The sequence below is a fragment of the Nomascus leucogenys genome, chromosome 6 (genome assembly GCF_006542625.1).
Source record: "Nomascus leucogenys isolate Asia chromosome 6, Asia_NLE_v1, whole genome shotgun sequence".
NCBI classification, from domain to species: Eukaryota; Metazoa; Chordata; class Mammalia; order Primates; family Hylobatidae; genus Nomascus; species Nomascus leucogenys.
The window spans coordinates 111111477-111132958 of record NC_044386.1 but is presented as its reverse complement, the minus strand read 5'-3'; the positions used below and the strand labels follow the sequence as shown (position 1 = coordinate 111132958).

General features: G+C 47.6%; 1 protein-coding gene across 2 annotated transcripts in view; it reads right to left on the bottom strand.

Annotated features, from left to right (window-relative positions):
• Positions 1 to 1343: 1343 nt before the first annotated feature.
• The window catches only part of ST8SIA2 (ST8 alpha-N-acetyl-neuraminide alpha-2,8-sialyltransferase 2), a 75597-nt gene continuing 55458 nt past the window's right edge, over positions 1344 to 21482 (bottom strand). For both annotated transcript variants that reach the window (XM_003268525.3, XM_012507178.2), the window contains one exon: positions 1344 to 5998. In XM_003268525.3, coding sequence (XP_003268573.1) covers positions 5713 to 5998 — 286 coding nt within the window. In that variant the 3' untranslated portion in view covers positions 1344 to 5712. The remainder of the gene's footprint in view (positions 5999 to 21482) is intronic.

Here is a 21482-nt window from a genome sequence, read left to right as displayed (position 1 = left end):
TTCCTTAAGGGATGGCCGCTCATAGTTGGTGCTGGGTCAGTTTTGGAGAACGCTCTTAAATATTTAAAAATGTTGTCCTGGCTGGAGAAATTGAGGTCTTTGTTGACATGGTTCTTGGAAGCCCATAGTAGCCCCATTTCCCATACCCCAGGTTCTAGGGAAAGGTGGCTGAGGAAATGGTGAGGAAGACTGAGAAAGGCCACAAGGGACCTTTAATGCTCTTTGTTGGGTGGTTCTATTGGGCTTTGGCTGCAGACAACTAGTATGATTCTAGAGAAACTATGATCTGGGGCTGGATGGCTCAGTGGACTATCTATGGAAATTGCCCTGTCACCTGGATTGCTAAGAACAGAAATTACATTACCCCCATCATAAAGCCCCAAACAACTAAGAGATTGCTTCTAGATGGTAACCATGGAAACATCTCATTGTTGTGGATGACCTGCCACCAGAACAAAAGCCTGTTTGTTTTCTGCTTCTATGAGGAGTGGCATACAGTGCTCCCCACTCCACACCCCCCTCCTTTCCTGCTATCTCACAGCATTGCTCCAGGTCAGGGCTCAGAGACCCAAGAAGAAGGGATGCCACTCAGCTCTCTGGGCTCACTCTGCTCCTGGCGAATGCCAAGGGAAGAGCCCTGAAGACAGGAAGCAAAGAATAGAGATAAAGATGAGAGGAGATGACATTCGGCAGTGTTGGTGAGAGACAGAGGCTGGGGCAGACTGTCAGTGTCACTGGGGATACCACTAAGGACATTCATGAGGCAGTACACATGTCTGGAGTCCCATCTGACTGGCATCAGTAAACATCTTCTTCCATTCATTCTGGAGAGGGAGCCTTAATTAGGCATGAAGAGATTTATCAAAAAGCAGCCCTCTGGAGTTGTTTGTCTCCCTGCCATCTGGAAGGATGGTTTCCTACCCTCAACAACAACAGTGGGAATGATTGAGGGGGGTTCTACAGCTCCACCTCCCAGGCCTCGTAAAACCCAAATGGCTTTTGTCCTTCCCAGAAAGGAGTGAGATTTTGCCTGTGTTGATGGGGTTCATGCTGAGGTTTGCCAGCTCTCTGTGTCTAGGCCTCTGCATAGGGCTAGTTTTCAGTTTACAGTGACCCAATCACAAAGATGAACAGAAAAAGCCCTGAAGTGAGGATGAGAAGACCTGGATGAACATTCTACCAGGAAGCCATGAGGCTTCATGCAGGTTTTTGGCCTCAGTCTTATGACCTATACAATGGGAATAATGATTTCTGCTTTGGTCCAACCCACATGATTTTTCAGAGGTTCTTATGATATTATAGATGCAAAATGACTTCCTTAAGTATAAAGCCCTCTACAGGCATTAAGGATTTAATCCAACAAACATTTATTGAGCAACTGCTGTGTGCTATGCACCATGCCTAGTGCTGTGATGGACACAGATGAATAAAACACAGTCCCTGCCCTTGGCGAGCTTACAGTCTAGGAACAGTCAAAGGACAAGTGCACAAATAACTATAATACAAGGCAGAATATGGTAAGTGCCATGAGAAAGGTACAAATAAAGTGCTACGGTGGTTCAGCAGAGGGAGAGATCCCAGTGGCTGGTACATCAGGGAGGGCTTCATGAAGGATGTGGTTTCCGCATGGGCTTTGAGGGAAGAAAAGGGAGCATTCCAGGGGATGGGAACAGCAAGACCAAAGGCACGGAGACAGTAAAACACAGGCGCCCTTTCCAGGAAAAACAACTCTCCTAGGCTGACCAGGGGAGGGTGTAAAGGAAGAATGGGGCCTTATCCGGTGGTCTGTAATGTCAGAATAGAGAATTGTAAATTTGTTCATGGGCCGGGGAACTTTTAAAGGTTTGTGTGCAACGGGAGAGGAAAATCACTGTGCATGTTCAGGATGGACTGGACAATGCGTCAGTGTGCACAGAGGTAATCTGGGAGATGAGACTGTTGCTGAAATAGTCCAAGTGACAAGTAAAGAGACAAGGTTAGTGCTAGCGGGAAGAATTAGCAAGGCAGGACATGGGAGAATAGTCGAAGATAACGTCAGCATCTCAGACTGGGTGGTTGATGCGATCACGGGTCTTTTAGTAGAAAAAGGAGGGATTGTGGGGGAAGGGGACACAGATGATCCACTTGGCTTCTGATGTGTTGAGTTGATGGTGCTGCCGTGAGAGCAGATGGGGCGAGTGTCCCTCCAGTGGGTGTAATCCCAGCCTAGAGCTCAGGAGAGGGCTGGGTTGCAGAGAGGAGATGGGGCAGGGGCAGCTTAGGAAGGTGCAGCTGGGTCTGAAGGCAGGTGTGAGGTTGCTGATGGAGAGTGCAGAGGGACCCAGGAGAGGACGCCAGTGTAAGGCATGTCCACGTGGTGGGGCAAGGACAAGAGAGGGGAATACTGGTCAGATCTACCTTGATTCCTTTGTCAATCAAAGTACGGGTTTCAATAAATAAATAATAAATAAATACATACATATATAAATTAATACATGGCTGAGAGGGATTGGGAAAGGAGGAGGGAAAAAAACACAAGAACGTGGCATTCTGGGTGCTGAGGGGCCAGGAAGCGTCCAGGAGGGGTCGCTGCAGAGCCGAGTGGCGTAGAGAGCTGGGAGGTGAGAGGGGCAACGTGGAGGCGCTGGGACGCTGCTGCCAGGAGCTGGGGGGAAGCCGAGGGGCATCAAGAGGAAGGGCAGTCGTGGGTGCTGGAGGCCCTTCCTGGGGCTGGTGGAGGAGGGAAGGGAAGAGGCTGCAGGAGCCAGCCCAGGAGGAGTCAGTGCGTGCTGATGCGCAGAGGCGACAGAGGTGGAGGAGAGAGGGTGAGGGTGTACAGGAAACGTAACTGGTGGGGATGATGTTTCTCAGAAAGGGGAAGGAGAAGAGAACAGATTTTAAGGGCAGATCTCATTTCAGAAGGCTCCGTCTCTTCCGTGAAGTAGAATGACGGGGGCCTGTTGGGGCTTGAGGCGAATGGAGGTCGGAACCACTCGGGTGGCTGATGGTGGGCGGACTGGGTATCTGACAGGTGGCAGGAGGTGACGGAGGGGTGCCTGTCAGCAGTGAGGGCCGGCTGAGGCTGGAGGCCCATTCTCCCGGGATGCCTGTGACCCTGCAGTTACAGCAGAGGATCTAGGGGCCGGGTACAGGCTGTGTGACTCCCTGGGGCCACCCAACACCAGCTGGCCCACACCAGGAACTGCAGTGGAGGCTCAAATTGAACTCTGAATGGGCAGGGAAGGATAATTGGCCCCCAACTGTGCATGCCCAGATGGAGAAGGACAATGAACCAGGGAAAGCCAAGGCCCCTGGAGCTCCGCCATCACATGGCCAGGCCATTTTGGCAGTGCAGGACTCAAGTCGAGTAGGGGAATAGTGCACATGTTGATTGTCCTGGGGTCTCTAACCTTTCTCTAGAGAGAACCTGAAGTCAGGGTGGAAGGACTCCTTGCACTCCAGCTCACATCAGCTTCAATTTTAGGAGCCATGACTAAGATAGGCAGAAAGAAAACCATGTTCTGGTCCCTCAAAGAGTTCTGGCCCTTTGACTTCCCTGCAAAGGGATGGTGGGGTGCTGACTTGGTGGATAGAGCTCAGGGCCAACTCCCGAACCTGACATGTGGGTTCTCCGCAGCGCTTACCGTGAAACATTCTGGAATCCAAGGCCTTTGTTAATCCACCAAGGCCCTGCTGGAAATTCTACCTGCTCCCCGGGGCACTTCAAGCTTTAGAAATTAAATGTCTTCTAGGGTCTTAGAGATCCTCAAGATGAAAGGCTCTGGAGTGTATAAAATATGGTACTAATTATTTCCACCGCCTGTGAGGAGTCCGAAACCACTCAGTTCCCACAGAGGCTATTAGGGCTGTTTCTTTTTAAAATATTCATTTTATAACGCAAATCCCCAATCACAGACTTCAAGCAACAACAAGGGAAAATGCAGAGATCTATCACCTTCCTCACGGTTTTGGGCTGGAGTGTTCTTGCGTAGGGTTAATGGTTCTGCCTCCTCCACTCCCTTCCAGTCAACCATTAATTTAGAGCCAAGGTCCTGTTCTGCATTGCCGTTGATTAATCACATCCGGTCTCATATGCTTGGGAGCAGGTCTTGATTACTTTTCTTGACTCCCTTCACCTTCAAGATAGTAGTTTTTTACTTATCTTTCAAATATGTTTTAAAACACTGTTACTCATCAGGTGAAGGAATACGACTAACAAATCAAGCTGGATATTTCTCTATGTGAGACCTGTGATTCCAGCCCCTAAGTTGTAGGCATCGAGCCCAGATTTGCCTGGAAGATTATGTCCACTATTTGGAACTGCATTTGGCTTTGGGTATTTTTTTTTTTTTAAATCTTAAATCTTAATCTCAATAAGGGGAAAAGAATTTTGCAAAATTCTAAAATTGCTTCTGTGGGAAGAGGCGGGTGCCTGGGGGTGGGGTGGACATTGGAACCTCTCCCTGCAGAGTTGAAAACCTCAATGTTGGAGCTTGGTGTGGGCTAGTGTCACCATCAGGGTAGGAAAGTGACAAGAAAGTGACATTGACACAGCAGTCTGGCTGCAAAGGCCCCGCAGAGTGCAGAATGCAGAAGGCAAACGAGAGTGGTTGCAGGGACATGGAGCTAGAGATGCTGAACATTCTTTCAGGTCTCACACTCTAGGGCTCTGTGAGGCACCCAAAAAGGCAATCATATGTATTTTAAGAAGGATGACATTTATCTTGACAGCACCCTTTCAAGCTCTCATTGTGGCTTCCCTGGTGACAGAGGGGACAGTACAGTCCCTCATGACATTCTAACAGGGTGAGACAGAGACTAACCCAGAGGGTGAAATCCCAGGGTCTCTTCCTCCTCAGTGGACTCACATTGCTTTAAAAAACACCCAAAGTAACTAGATTTTAGACATTCTCCTGCCTTATTCTAGGGTCAAGTGGGCCCTTAACAGGAGGTCTTGATTTTTCAAAAACATGATTCGGAACATTACTCCTCTTCATTGTCATCTGCTTGCTTCACCCAAAGTTCTTGGTGGCTCTTGCTAAGCCAGAACATGAGCCATCCATTGTGTCTCCTCCAGCCTTCTCTCCATAGCCGTGGAGGCCTGTCTGAAACGTGTGAGTCAATCGTGTTGTCCCTTGGGCAGTCAAACTCTAAGGTCGTGGAAAGAGGCCCCCTGTGCCAATGGGGCCTCTGCTGCTTGGCTTCCTTGTGCTCCTTTGCCCGGTTGAACTCTCCAACCTCCCTCTCCTCCATGAATGGCACCCACTTTAGACTGGGTCACGTGTCCCCTCTGGGCCTTGGCTCTCCCTGAATCCACATATCCCAGAGGCTCGGGGCAGCTGACAACGGGTGGCTCTCCGTTCATCCATGAGCCCAAAGATCCCTCCAAGCCAGGAGGCAGTTTGTCATCCAAAGTCATGGGACTGGCTTCTTTTCATGTCAAGTCCTTCCACCCCCGAAGATGGATTGAGTCTCAATCTGGTTCAGGTGGGTTCTCCACACCTTCTTCCTGTGGCCTATCTGCCTAATGCTAGATGAACACCACACAGTTATAAATACTCAGGTCAATATATATATGCAGGTATAGATATATATATTCTGGTCACTGTTTTACACTTTAACAAAGAAAACCACTAGCCTGCTTGTTCTATTGTTTGTGCCACCCCGACTCCCATCTGCCTGTGGTGTAGCTGGCAGGAAATGTGAGCCACTGAGTCCCATGGGGCGCCCACCCTACGTGGCCCCATCGCACTGGCCGACAGTCAGTTTCAAAGCCCCCTGCTCATGTAGGCTCTTGAGGGCCTTAAACTCCAAGGGCATGGTGTGCGGGCTGGCCTGGGAGGTGTAGCCATACTTGAGGCTGTCATAATAGTGGTACTTGACTGGGTTCTGGTTCTGATCCAGCGGAAAGGGCCAGAAGCCGTAGAGGTAGATTTGGTTGCAGAAACGTGTGGCCAGGGTATACATCAAGAGGCCGGTGGTGGGTCTTTTGATGTGGACTTTGTTGGTCAGCCAGTATCTGGAAAAAAGAACAAGTAGAAAAAAAAAAAAAAACATGGGTTAGTGAGTCATCCTTTCCAGGAAGACAAAAATTTTATCCTGCTCAGCAGCCTGCCTTCTGCCACTCCAGGGACCGATCAAGCCACACATCCCTGGTTCCCTCCACAGAGGACTGACAAGCACGTGAAGCAACTGAACTGCTCCTTAGCCTGGATGCGGTCACAGACATGAGTTTATGAAATCCTCAAAACAAACCTTTTATGAGTACAGATGCAGAAATGGGGCTCTGAAGTGAAAAGTAGCTTGTCCAAGGTTACCTGGCTAGAAAGGGGCAGCACTTGACTTGAACTCAGGTCCGTGGACAGCTCAAGCAAGAGTTGGCAACCTTTTTCTGTAAGGGGCTAGATGATCAATATTTTTGGCTTTTAGGCCACAATGATCCCAATACTACTTGACCATTGTGTAGCTGTAGCATGAAAGGGCCACAGACAACACACATGGGTGTGGCCAGACTTGGCCCTTGAGCAGCAGTTTGCTGACCTCTGAGAAAACACTGGCTCTTGTGTGGTGCCTGCTGCCTTTCGGAGAGTCCCATGGGGCGTCCCCTTGTGGATCTGCATTCCTGATTCTGTCCTTGCCTCCTGAGCGTCTTCAGATTTCCTTGCTGTCCCTGCTGCAGGACCCCCTCTCTGATACCCATCTCTGACCACGGGTGACTACCCTGGGGGCCCTGGACACTGGTTTTCCATGCAAGGCTGGGTTCTGCCCACTCTCTTTCTTCTAAAGACCGCTCACTACATCTTGATGTATCCACCTCTGAAAAAGAGTCCCCGCTTCCTGCCTCAAGTCCTCTGTTAAAGGGTTATGAGAGGAAACAAAGAGAAGTGAAGAGAGAAGGGTGCAGGGTGCACCTTAGCCAAGAATGCAGTGAGGAAGAGACTACGTGCATTCCACAGACTAAGAAACAGGCTCAGAGGGGGAAAGTAACTCAAGACCTGAGTTTTAGTGACAGTTTGGTCACCAACTATCTGTGTGCCTTTGAGCAAGCCACATCTCTCTGCTGAACCTAATGTTTCACATTTATGCAAAGATGAGGCACAGTCTGGGTGATCTCCAAGATAGGGTCCTCCAGGTCCCAACATTCCAAGAAAATCTAGAAGTTTCTCCCAAAGTGGGAAAACATCCATTCTGTTTGTCATCATCTTACTTTCCATCACAGTTATTCTCCCTCTGGGACTCAAAAACGCATGCTGATGTGTGGTCTAACGTCTTTATTTCTAGTAATATCTTCCACTTACCCTAGGCTGAATCCCTTAAAAGGCAATGCTTATGCCTTGGTGGGAAGACATTTTCCTTACCACAAATTTCTTACCATTGTGTCTCTAGACCGGACACAATTCGCATCTTTCTGTCCTCGAGCAAACTCCATGGTTTCCCCTCCCTAACTAAACTGAAGGCCAGCATGGTTTCTGTTGACATCTCTGCAGAGATGCATGTGACTGTATAATCAAACACACCCATTAAATTCAGGCCAGAAGTAAAGATATGTCAGAGAAAACATTTACATGTTGCTGAAAGATGAAACTGTTTAATATGATTTAGTGCTTTTAGCTGAAACGTTGGGGTGGGAGGGACAGGTTTTCTAGAAGCCCAAATACTTCTTTATTTTTGCAAAATTGTTCCTTTTGCAGCTCCTTTTGTTTGTGTGTTTGTAGGAGGTGTTAGCCTGTGAATCAGATGAGGTTATAGATCATCAATAACCTATGTAAGTTCGGTGAGTCACCTAATCATGTAACAATTGATGAAATAAAATGCATTTCGAGAATCGTCATTCTCACACCCCCCATCCTGACTATGGGGATGGGGTGACTTGAATCTCCCCTTCGACATTGCTGATGAAGGCTGTGGTCCTAGGTGGCCGGAATCGGAGTGAACACGATTCTCCCAGGCACTACAGGAGCCTCCCGCGCATGACAGGGGCCCCTAGACAACCGCGGTTGTTTCATAAGCCTGTCCTTCGAAGACCCCTTTCCTCCCACTTTCTCTGATTTCATCCTGTCTGGGCCAAGAAACTTCCTTGCAGCTGAATTTTTCAACTGAAAACCTGAGGGAGGGACAAAGGCAGACACAGAACAGGGCAATGGCTCTGGCTGGTAACTGCAAACAGCGCAATTGAAAAATAACAGGAGCAAGTGTTTGTGGACACTGAGATCTTCGTCATTTCTTCCCTGCGCTATCTCTCAGAAGTCTCTGCGGTGGCAGCCCCTCACCGTGATCTGTCCTCCACCTAGTAGCCTCCCAGGCATTTCTCCGAAATCTCTCCCTGCTCCACATATAATCCAAGTTCCATGGTTCAGAAACTCTGCAAGACCTGGTCCCTGCCACCTGCCAGCTTCAGCTCCCACCAACACTTGCACCCTCCCCAGAAGGTCTGGCCCACAGCTACCATGGCACTGCACTACTTCCTCATGCCTCCTGCTACCAAGGCTCAGATCGAGATTCCTTTGAGCTTTTGCCCATCTCTGAGCTGTGCTAAGTATGTCCCTCTGGGCACCCATGGAGACCTGTGTGCCAGGGGTTGCGGTGTCCATGCCTGCCTTACACACTGAGCTGTGGGATCCTGGAAGGTTATCTCTCCTGCTGTCTCTGTGCTAAGGCTCATGACGGCTGAAGAAGTGGATGGTTATTTCAGAATGGGAAAGGATACTTCCCAGAAGAGATATGTATTTTTGGGGCTTCTTCCTCTTATATTTGTGATTCCAGGGGAACACAGCCAATTTTCTATGGGGTGGGTAGAGGGCTGGGGCAGGGTGGTACCAGTCTCCAAGAAGTTCTGGGAATGTGAGGGGCAGACTATGGGTGGGGTGTCCCACTGGCCACGTACAGAACTGGTGCCACTCTCAAGAACTCCCAAGATGCCTTGGAATTTTTAAGAGGCTGTGTTGTGATCAGGGTTATTAGATAACTGGCCCATGTCTCCACTTTGCTCTGAGCTCTGGGCTAAATGTCTCATTTGAAAGGCCTATTTCATGCCCCTTTCTCTCTCTCCAAACCTTCCTAACCACACTGCACAGCTCGCCCCTTCCCTCTGTATCACCCAGCTGAGATCTGGCCCTCTCTCAGCATCTTACCCTCACCTACCACTTTACAGGGTGTCCTCGACTCAGGCCCACACTTCAGACCCAGGCTCCACACAGGGCGGGAGGATTGAGCAACACGCTCAGATGGCAAGGGGTAGAGCCAGGTCCTCCCTTCAGGCCTTCTGACCCCAGGTCCTTGTTCTTTCACCTTCATGAAGCAGACACAACAGATAGGTGGGTGGCTGGGAATGTGGTTGGTCTAATGTGATTGTCCTGGGACTACCCCACATGACCATCTGCTTAGTCATCAGCTAATAGGTAGGAGGCAGGAGGGCGGTGCTGGCTCGGGGATGTTTGATGCTGAGCTTGGGGTTTGTTGGATAAGGAGCCCTTGCCTCGACCACCTCTGCAGCATCTACGCTCAGCGGAGCTAAGCTTGGGAGGCTTTGAGGGGCAAAGGCAGGGGAACTATAAAGAGGAGAAGAATCCCAGAAGAGCAGCAGCTGATGCTGGGATCCTCTCACACATCCCTGCAAAGTATTCATGCACCTTGGCTTAACTACGTCCCGTAACAGGGAGCTCACCCCCTCCGAAACTAGCCCATTGCATTTTCAGCTCTAATGCAGAAGTTCTCAACCTACGCCACACACTGAAACCACCTGCAGCTTTAAAAGCTGCCTGGATCTCACTACCATGTGTGGCCTAGACACTGGGATTCTCACAGCCTGCCCCAGTAATTCAAATGTGCAGCTACACCTAAGAACTCCTGTGATGACTGGTAGGTGGTTCTGCCAAAAGGACCCAAGAATGAGATATATTTAGAGAAAAAGAAGAAGTGTCAGGAATATAGTCATAGAGTTTTAAAGGTGATTGGGACTGGGGAGTTCAGTTAGCTCAGCAGCCTTGCAGGGGATGTGACTGAGCGAGCTGGGATTTGGGACACGTGTAGGAAAAATGAACACCCAGCCTCAGTGTTGTGAAGGCAATAGGGAGTGGTGAGAACTGGGGCATCGTGACGGGTAGCCAGTCTTACTGTTGTTGAGTATGGTGGTCCCAGATCTTCAGATTTTTTTTTGTGAGTATTAGAAATCGGGAATTTTATGCAAATTCTCCAAATTTTTAAATGTTGGCAACTAATTAAAATTTTACTTTGAGAGGCTGAGGCAGGCGGATCACCTGAGGTCAGGAGTTGGCCTGGCCAACATGGTGAAACCTCGTCTCTACTAAAAATACAAAAATTAGTTGGGCGTGGTGGCATGCACCTGTAATCCCAGCTACTCGGGAGGCTGAGGCAGGAGAATCGCTCGAACCTGGGAGGTGGAGGTTGCAGTGAGACAAGACTGCGCCATTGCCCTCCAGCCTGGGTGACAAGAGCGAGACTCCATCTCAAAAACAAAACAAAACAACACCATGTGAAGCCTTACCGGGTGATCCCACAGGCCATGTCTGTGTGGTGAATGCATGGGCCTCCTAGACTGAACTTGTCCTCTTTTGTCATTTTAGAGAGGAAAACGCGGGAGTCCAGTGTGACTTGCTTGAGAAGAGACAAGCTTCTCAAACAGCTGGTTAGGCAGAGTTTGATAAAACACAGGTGTCTGAGGCTCCTGGTTCTTGAGCGGTTTTCACCCCATGGCAACTCACCAGGCTGGGAATGAGCTGGCTGCAGCTGTGGGCTGACATTACCCAGGGATCGTTGAGCTACCATGGTGTCCCCGCATGAAACATCCCCCCGATGTTTACTTCCTAAGTGAACTCAAGCCCTGACACAGGCCGGATAAACCATGGTTTGTTTATTTTCTGATAGCAAGGTCTTAGTAGGGGAAGGCTTTCGGAAATGAATTTCTTTTCAGGCCATCAATGCCATGCCCAGAAAGGGGGAGAGAGGAATCGAATCAGCGATGAAGCGTCCAAGTGGCCCATAGGTGCTTCTGAGGTTACTCAGGTAATTGCTGGGCCTCCACATGTGCTGGGTGCTCCCCTAGATGCCTTTCCCCACTGATCCCTGTGGTGAACTCTCTTTCCCACCTCCAGAAACTAAGCACGTGCATCCTGTCTTCCTGGAAATATTGCCTTTGTTCTACCGTCATCTCCCCAGTCAGACTGAGTTAACCACCTCCAGCTGATTACCATCAGCTTTGTTTCTACTTATTGTGCTTAGCAACCCAGGCTGAAAATTCATTACTGTGCTATTTCATGGCACCTCCTCCTATCAAGGCTCAGATCAACACTCCTTTGCACTTTTGCCCTGTCTCTGGGCAGCTGTGGTCACCTGTGCACCAGTGTCTTTCCCTGGCTACAGTCTTATGCATTGTGCACACCTGCCTTTCCTGCTGAGCTGTGGGCTCCTGGGAAGGTCGTTGGTCCTGCTGCCTCTGTGCTAAGGGCCTCGAGAACTATGACTGCAGAAGAAGTGAATGGTCATTTTAGAGTTGGAAGGGATGCTTTCCAGAAGAGGAACATGAAACTGTACTGTGGTCTCCCCAAGCACAGGGACCACATGTTACACCCCTTTGTAGTAGGATTCAAAGGCGTCTTGCTCAGTGCGTGCTGGGTCCAAAGCACTGCTGCAGAGACAGCAGCACTCGACAAACATCTCCCGGCATCTCTGGTAACTGGGCTGGGGTCAAGTGACTAGTTCTGGCCCGACAGCCCGCGACAAAAACAATGTCTCCTTTCTTGGTTGGTGTTCAAGAGCAGGCTCTCCCACTTTCTCTTCCCCTGCCTTGGAGAACTTCAAAGTCTCCTGGTCAGAAGATGTCAGCCTAAGATGGAAGAATCCTAGATCCCCGAATCACTGATTGGAAGAGAGCCCCTGCCAGCTCACATCACAGTTTGTGAGAGTGAGAAACTTCTGTTGTGCTAAAGTGCTGGAGTCTCAGGGTGTGTTATTGTAGCATAGCCTAGGATTGATTATCGTGACTTCTGTTGCACTCAGCAAACATTTGACTCAAATGGAATTGAAAAATGGGAAGATGTAGGTAAGAAGAAAGGAGGAAGCCAGCAGTGCATGCAGCTTTGTAACTGCGGCCAGCTGGGGCAGGAATAGAAACGCCCAACCTCTCAGATCTGGGGCCAGGCTTTTCACCCAGAATTGCTAACTGGAAAAGGTGTTAACAGCAAATGAGGCTCCGGAATGAATCCAGAGCTCAGTGGCACAGAGGGACCCACTTATTTCCGATTCTGCCTCCACGGGTAAACAAGAACTCCTGAGCGATGTCTGACAGGGACACGGGAGCGCCACTTAACGAGCAGCTTGTAATAGAAGCTGACTGAGTTATACAGGAACAAATCACTCTCGATTTCCTTTATCTCTCCTCCGTTGCTCTGGCCAATTTAGAGACTGTGTGCGTGGCTGACTTGTAGACTATTCCTTTCCTTAGGATAACAGCTGGGTGTTAAAACACAAACTAATTAATTTTGCCTTCCCAAATGAGGTTAGCTGGGTGCATCCGGGACATTGTATTGACAATGCACCTTTAATATCCCAGTCTTGAGATTTTAATTAGAAGCCAAAGTAATCTCCAAGAAGGCAGTAATTATTTTTCAAATTGGCTACCCCAATTGCCATGACAATGAAGCACCATATTTTATGAGCACGGACAGCAATCAACGAGGATTGCCAAAATCATCTCCAAAGCACATTCGTCTTTTTCCCTGGGTTCCTGGGCTGGGTATGTGGAAAGAATAGTGGCTGTCACTGTTGGAAAAGGGGACCAAAAGGGCTTTCTCCAAGAAGCTAAAAACACTGTGGGGTAAAGCTGATGACATCCCTAAGGAGCAGGAATGCCTCACAGGTGGTCACCAAGGAAGACTCAGGGATGCTTTGTGAAAGATCAGCAGCGAAGCTGGGAACAGAACTTTCGGGCTCCTGGTCTCCTGTCCTCTGCATTGGCAGCCTCAGCCCTGATCCAGGGGCCCTAACAGCCCACGGCTGTCCTTTCCTTGGGAACACTGTTGAGGGCTCTGGTGTGTTGCAGGATATCTCAGAATGAGACGCCATCTCTGCAGTATTGGAGAGCTGAGGATTTTGTCTCAGAATTCGGGGCCGTTGGGAAAGGCTGATCAAGCCATGGGGATGCTGAGTGTAATTCCAGATCCCCAGGCCTCCGTGCCTGCCTAAGCCAACACTCTCGCTCAAGTAAGCCAGGCTAGCATCAAATATGGACATGCCACTGAAAACTCTCCAATGACTCCTGGGGTCCACAGGATAAAACCTGATGGCCTCCACTGGGCTTGTGAGGCCCTTGGGATCTGAGCCTGCACATCTCTCCCAGTACCCAGTGTGCACAGCCACATTGCCACGAGGAACATCTTGGTTTCTTCCATGACACGTCCTATGTGGTCCTGGCTAGCAGTCCCTTCTTATGGTCTTGGCTTTGAAGCCACTTCCTGCAGGAAGCCTCCTGGACCTCCCTGGATGGTTTTGTGTCCAGTATGTTGTTCTTCCCCTATCGAAGCACCTATCACGCTACACTGAAATTACTTGTTTACTTGTCTTTTCCTTCCCTACAGTTTTAAATTGTATATGTAAGTGTACTGACTTCCTGCTTCTGTATAACTCCAGATCCTAGCATGGCGCATGTATAAAGTGGGCACCTCACAAATCTTTAATAAAGCAGTGAATGAAAAGCAGCAAGCAGGGGCTAGAGGCTCATTCTGGGGACATTATCAGGGCAGATAAATGACCCCAGCTTCACTGCAAGCCCTTTTAGGCAGCTGCCAGGACTGCACATGGGAAAGGCAGGCTCACACCATCCTAGACAGCAAGTTACCAAAAGGAAGGAGAAAAGTATGGCACTGGGGATTTTTCCTGCTACATGGCGGGCCCCGCCGGGAGTAATGAGACTGCTGCTCATGCCCAGGTATCACCTCTGTCCCCTGTGGCCCAGCAGGAGGTCCAGCAAGACCATTTCTTGGGGGCTTAAGCCTTCCGGCTGGATTCTGGAGTTTTAATCAATGCCACTCCAAAGAAACAAAATTATATTCAATCTCATTCATAATCAAAGGAATCCAATTTCAAACAACAATCAGATACCACTTTTCATTGGATTGGTAAATATAACTAATATTGATAATACACCCATTTGTGAGGTTAAGAGAAAACAGGTATTTTCAATAATTGTAGGTGAGGATGTGAATCGATACCTACCTCTAGGGAGGGTAATTGGCAGTAACTATAAAAATTAACAATGCAAATTGGCAAAGACTTCCGAAAAGCAAACCTATGGATGTGCATATGTTTGCAGATATCAGCACAAGGGTGATCGATATAGCATTGATTATACTGGCAAAAAATTGGAAACACCCTCAATGCCCACCAATGGCTTCTGCTTCCATAAATTATGGTCCAGACACACAGTGGACTGCCAGGCAGCTGTGAAGGAGAATGAGGTGGTGTGTGTCAATATGGAATACTTTCCAGAATTTAACAAGGTGCAGTACTTAAAACATGTTCCGTATGTGTAAAAAGGGGGTATTTTTGGAAGGATACACACACAAAAAGCCAGTTTAACAGGTTGCTTCTGTGGAGGAGGACAGGGGCTGTGGAGTGGAGTTTGATTTTTACTTTAAATCCTTTAATCCAATTTGGATTTCTTTTCACTATATGCATTGCTATTTAAAAAAAAAATTGGAGAGAGAGAAAATCCATTACACACAAATGCCGGGAGCTACCTATGCCTTAATACCACAGACCTCCCTCCTTTTCTCTTTCATGGAGCACACTTCCAAAAAGGTGAATCTAGTTCACCTCACCCTCTGTCAACCAGAGGAGACTGGGACCAGCACAGGGAAGGGACCAGCCCTAGGGACACAGTCTCTGGATTGCCATGGTCCTGTCTGGGAGGAGCCACCAGCAACCTGTCTGGTCTCTCCCTATCTTTTTGCACCTTGCTTACTCTTCTCTCACCTTGGGCACTCCAGTCTCTGCAGCAGGGCTTGCTTTGCTGACCTGGCCCCTCTGGCCCTGGCCAGAGGCAAGCTGAATCAGTGCCATCCTAAAGCCTTAATTGGGCTCCTGGTGCCTAATTAAGCACCAATTCACAGGCCTTGTCTGCACCAGCTCAGTGGGCTGCTTTCCTGCCTGAGGGGCCACCCTCTCTGTGGGTCGCAGCCTCCTTCAATGTTGTAATTAAATTAGAGCCATTCACCACCAGCTGCCTGAGGCCATACTCAATTGCCTCCGTGTCCTTCCACTCCATTGCTCACCTTCCTAGCCAACAGCCAGCCAGGGCTCCGTGCCACCCCACAGGCCAGCAGAGCCAGGGGCCCCTGGGTGAGCTGCTCAGGTTGGGGCCGCTGAAGCCCACCTTGTTGGCACCAGAGGCTGGGCCCTGCCAGCTGCTGGTGAGAGCGGAAGGATAGGCCTTCTGCTTGGGTTTCAGAAACATGCTCCCCTCTCCCTACTCACTGCCTCAGATGGGCAGAAATTTTGTAAGTCCACTGTGGGGGCAGAGACTCAGATGTGTTGAATGAGAGAATCTCAGAGTAGGAAGGGAGGCCATATAACCCTGCTGTTATGGGTTGAATTTCTCCTTTCCCCCAAACTCATATGTCGATGTTTTAACCCCCAGTACCTTGGAATGTGACTGTATTTGGAGGGAGGATATTCACAGAAGTAATCAAGTTAAAATTAGGTCACTAGGGTGGGCCTTAATCCAATATGACTGATGTCCTTGCAATGAGGGGGGATTTGGAAACAGGCATACAGGTAGAAGGCCATGGGAACAAGAAGATGGCGATCTACAAGCCAAAGTGAGAGGTCTGGTGCAGATCCTTCCCTCACAGCCCTCAGATGGGACCAACCACGTGGACCCCTGAGTTTTGAACTTCCAGCCTCCAGAACTGCGAGATAATACATTCTGTTGGTTAAGCCACCCAGTCTGTGAGACGTTGTTATGGTAGCCCTGATTAGCGAGCTAATCTGCCAACTCTGTATGACAGGGATTTCCTCTCCACCATCCCAGTAATGAGGGGTTCGCTGCTGCCTGAACATCTCCAAAGATGTTGAATTCACCACCTCCTAAGAGGCAGCCAAGCCTATTTCAGATGATCTTATTTGTTGGAATATTCTTCCCAATGTCTGGATGGAATCTGGCTTCCTCCCCCAACCCTAGTTCTACACCTGGAGCCTCACAGACCAAATCTATGAGCCACCGGAGGGCAGGAGCCTTGTTCTATTGACTTTTTTATTCCCCCAGCACAGGCCTGGAGCCTATTGGTGCCTAATGAGTATTTGCTGAGTAAATAAAACTCTCTTGTTCCTTGGAACCTTCTCTCTCAAAACCTCTCAGCTTCCAAATTTCTCTGCCACTGTGGCCCCTCTCTGGCCTGGCACCTAAAGAAAAATGTGATTCTCTAAGTGGGATCTGGCCAGGCAGAGAAAAGCAAGGCCATCACCAACCTCCGCGACTCTCAGAGATGCTATCCATTCATTGCTGTGACCCAAGACCACGTTATCCTTTTGAGCAACCACACACCCACTGATGGTTGCTGCTGTTCATCTCTCTGTACTTGTACACATGTTTTGAACCTAAGTACAGAATCTTGCATTTGTCCATGTCAAATTTTTTCCTCTTTGGTTGATTTGGTTCTAATTCTGAGACCCCAAATATGGAGAATCCCCCAAAAGTCACATCACCAGTGAATGTGCTAAGCAGACCACTGATGCTGTCGTTTAAGTTATTGGTAAAAATGGGGACAGAGACCAAGCCCCGTGGCTGGTTCAGAGGGGTCTCTCTGTGGTCCACATTAACCTAATTAGCATCCTTCGGGTGTCAATGGTCAGCAGATAGTGGTTAAACTATCTGTCAAGGATACAAGGAGGTCACAGTGGAGATAATAGAGATCACTGACACCTATATATGTGGATTTGAATCCCAGCTTCCTTCCTCTCCTCATCTGCAATTTACAGAAGGGCAGGCCTTCTGCTTGGGTTTCAGAAACAGGCTCCCCTTTCTCTGCTCACTGTCTCAGATAGGCAGAAACTTCGTAAGTACACTGTGGGGGCAGAGACTCAGATGTGTTGAATGAGAGAATCTCAGTGTGGGAAGGGAGGCCATCTAACCCAGCTGTTATGGGTTGAATTTCCCCTTTCCCCCAAACTCATATGTTGATGTTCTGTAAATTCCATTTGGGCAATTCACTTTGCACTTGTGAGCTTTAGTTTCCTTATGAGTAGAAAGGAGAGGAAAATAATATCTATCTTATCAGGTTGTTCCGAGAAGTTAACATTTGTCCCCTTCGATTCTCTAAACTGTCCGTCAAGTTCAAGATGCCCATGAAATGCTTTGTCAAGGTAGCTGACTTATGTCCAGATGTGAAATGACTATACCGATCCCTGGTCTATACTATACTCATCCCCTCTGCTGCCTGCCTCACAAAGGAACATCAGAACAGTATGCCCAGGTATCTTCCAGTTTTACTTCTCCATCTTTAAGCATTCATCAGCCATGGGATTGGTAACCTATTTGAAACTCTGGCTTGGTGTTGACATTAAGCTCACCGTTGTTCATCCTTTCCTCATGTTTAGAAAATTGGGACAGAGATTTCCTGTCCCTGATTCCCTTCTCTAATTCTGCATGATTTGGAGAAAATCATGAGCCAGGTGCTCAGTGGTCTGACTGCAAGTTTGCCCCTGGGAGGTTCATTGGTTTTGACTCTGTGGATAGCAGTGGTTCTCAAACTTATGCTGTGCATCCAAATTACTTGGAGCACTGTTGAAACACGGATTGTCGGGCTCCACTCCTAGAGTTTCTGATTCACCAGGTCTAGAGTGCGCCTGAGAATTTGCATCTCTAACAAGTTCCCAGTGATGCTGATGCAGCTGGTCTGGGGACCATGAATGTTAAGAACCACTGCTTTAGAGCAGTAAAGTGGGACTGTCAGTAAAGAGCCCAAAGGCCCCATTCCCCTATCTGAGTAAAAGACTCATCTTTGCTGAAAAGACAGATATAGGAGTTGAGGAGTTCATTATACGTTTGCCCTTTGTAGGCCCTATGCCATCTGCTCCTAACCTTTGGTTCTTACTTGAAACATAAAAATACTTTTCTGTTTTTCTTAATATTTTCATAAACTGAAACCCATCCTGGCTTTGGCCTTCCTGACATGATTCTCTAGGGTGCCATCACTATTTCCTAGTTATGTGTAATAGGGGCAAATGGATGGTGATCAGGAGCAGGGAGGAGACCTGGATCTGTCCCTAACCAGCCGTGGGATCTTGTGCAAGTTACTCCTTGAGGCTCAGTTTTCCTATTTTTTAATGGCAGTAGTCCTGTCATGACATGAGATAATGCTTAGCATGGCGTGCGGCATGTAAGTGAACGCGTTCACTATGGTAGTATGTGCCCCTCAGCTGTTTTCCTACCTGTCCTGTGGCAAGCCATCGAGAGTGGCATGCAGAATGTGTGACTGCATTTCTGAGCCTTTCTCAGTCACCACCCAAGGATGTCTGCTTGCCTTCTGAAAAATGCCTTTGTTGTGAAGGGGCAGCCAAACAAATTGAGAAGAGCGAAATCAAAGGCACATTCAAGGGCAAGTGGCATGGAGAGCCTCAACTGCGATTTCAGCACAACTGTGTCATGCCTGGGTGCTGGCTGGTGTTTGATGGGATGCTGAGGAACTCTGACCTTTCAGCTTGTTCTCCCTGATAAGGTGCTGCCCCAGGCTCTGAACAACTGCAGTGTGCCTGTGTAGCCTTGATGCGTTGCTACCTGCTGTGGCCTTCTAACACCCCTTCTCCAGTGTGGCAGCTCCTGGCCGACTCAGCTCATTGCCATCCCTGTCCCTAGCCCAGTACTAAATGAGTGCAAATTTCTGCTGCACCTGGTGCACCACATTAGAGCGAGAGAATGCAGTTCAGTTCCTGGTTGTGCCATTTAGATGCTGGGTGGCTTCAGACAAATGACCTAACTTGTACGAGCATTAAGTTCCTCTTTTGTAAAATGAAGGTAACAAAATGAAGGTAACAAGTTAACGTTTGTCCCCTTCAATTCCCTAAACTGTCCATCAAGTCCAAGTTGCCCATGAAATGCTTTGTCAAGGTAGCTGACTTACATCCAGATGTGAAATGACTCTACTGACCACTGGTCACTGCCCTAAAAGTGAATTCTCATTTGAAATTCCCACCAGCAAAGCAGAAGGGTTCCTATTTCTCCACATCCTCACCAACACTTGTTATTTTCTGTGTGTGTGTATGTGTGTTTACTAATAGCCATGCTAGAGGGTATGAAGTGATATCTCATTGATATGGTTTGGATCTGTGTCCCCACCAAATCTCATGTCCAATTTTGTAACCCCTAATGTTGGAGGTGGGACCTGGTGGGAGGTAATCAGATCATCACAAGTTCTTGTGAATGGATTAGCACCATCCAGTGGATGCTGTCCTCATGATAATGAGTGAGTTCTCATAAGATCTGGTGGTTTAAAAGTGTGCAGCACCTCCCTCTCTCTCTTGCTCCTGCCATGTGAGACGCCTCACTCTCCCTTTGCCTTCTGTCAGAACTGGAAGCTTCCTAAGGTCTCCCCAGAAGCCGAAGCCACTGTGATTCCTGGAGAGCCTGCAGAGCTGTGAGCCAATTAAACCTCTTTTCTTTATAAATTACCTAGTCTCAGGTATTTCTTTATAGCAGTGTGAAAACGGACTAATACATTCATGTATTTAATTTGTATTTCCCTCATGATCAGTGGAGCATCTTGCCATGTACTTATTGGCCATTTGTATATTTTCTTTGGAGAAATGTCCATTCCAAGTCTTTTGCCCATTTTCGAATTGAGTTATTTGGGTTTTTTGTTGTTGAATTGTAAGAGTTCTTCACATATCCTGGATGTTAATCCCTTATCAGGTATAGTATTTGTAAGTCTTTTCTCTAATTATATGAGTTGTCTTGATAGATTGTCCTTTGATGCACAAATGTTTTACATTTCTAGGTAGTCCAATTTATCTACTTTTTTCTTTCATTGCCTATACTTTTGGTGTCATACTTAAAAGACCATTGCCAAACACAAGGTGATCAAAAACTTCTCCTAAGTTTTCTTCTAAGAGTGAATTTCTTCTAAGTGAAATGTACAATTAACAATGCTTAAAATGCAGACAACCTACAGAATGGGAGAAAATATTCACAAACTATACATCCGACAAAGGTCTAATGTCCAGAATCTATAGGGAACTTAAACAACTCAACAAGAAAAAGAACCCCATTAAAAAATCGGCAAAAGATAGGAACAGCCACTTCTCAAAAGAAGACAGATAAGTGGCCAAGAAATACATGAAAAAATGCTGTTCATCATGAATCATCAGAGAAATGCAAATCAAAACCACAATGAGATACCGTCTTATACCAGTCAGAATGGCTATTATTAAAAAGTCAAAAAACAACAGATGTTGGTGAGGATGTGGAGAAAAGAGCATGCTTATATATTGTTGGTGGGATTGTAAATTAGTTCAGCCACTGTGAAAAGCTGTTTGGAGATTTTGCAAAGAGAGTAGAACTACCATTCCACCCAGCAATCCCATTACTGGATAAGTATCCAAAAGAAAACAAATCATTCTACCAAAAGACACATACGCTGGCATGTTCATAGCAGCACTATTCACAATAGCTAGGACATGGAATCAACCTAGGTGCCCAGCACTGGTGGATTGGCTAAAGAAAATGTGGTACATATGCACCATGGAATACATAATGGACGCATGGTGTATTAACAGTACCCATTCACAAGTAAGTGTCCCCAGTGATCTAATAACTAGAGGCTATAATCCTAAGTGAATTAACACAGGAATAGAAAACCAAATGCCACATGCTCTCACTTATAAGTGGGAGCTAAACATTGGGTATTCATGGACATAAAGATGGCAACAATAGACACTGGAGAAGAAGGGAATGGGGAAAGGGTTGAAAAACTGTTGGGTACTAAACTTAGTACCTGGGTGGTGGGATCATTTGTATCACAAACCTCAGCATCATGCAATATACCCAGGTAACAAACTTGCAGAAGTACCCCCTGAATCTAAAATAAAAGTTGAAAAAGAAAAAAAATCATTAAAATGGTAAATTTTATGTTATGTATATTTTATCACAATAAAAGTTTATTCACACCTCCCCACATACCCTGTAAACAGGGGGTTTACTGGGCAACACATCTTAACATAAGGAAACAAGATTATTTTGCAAACTGCAGTCCATTATTGGGACTTCAAGGTGAAGAACTCATGAGTGACTAGTTTAACTTAGTCCACTGCTCTGACTACTACAGAGTCCTGTCTTAAATTTAGCCTATTGCACTTTCCTCCTTGTGGCTCCAGCCCCTGGAACTCTTGAGTCCATAGGACAAGTCTTATGTCTTTCCCACATTGTAGCTCTCCAAGTGGCAGGTGGCAGCTGCCACAATCACAGTAGGCACGATTGACTGATTACATGTGTCCTC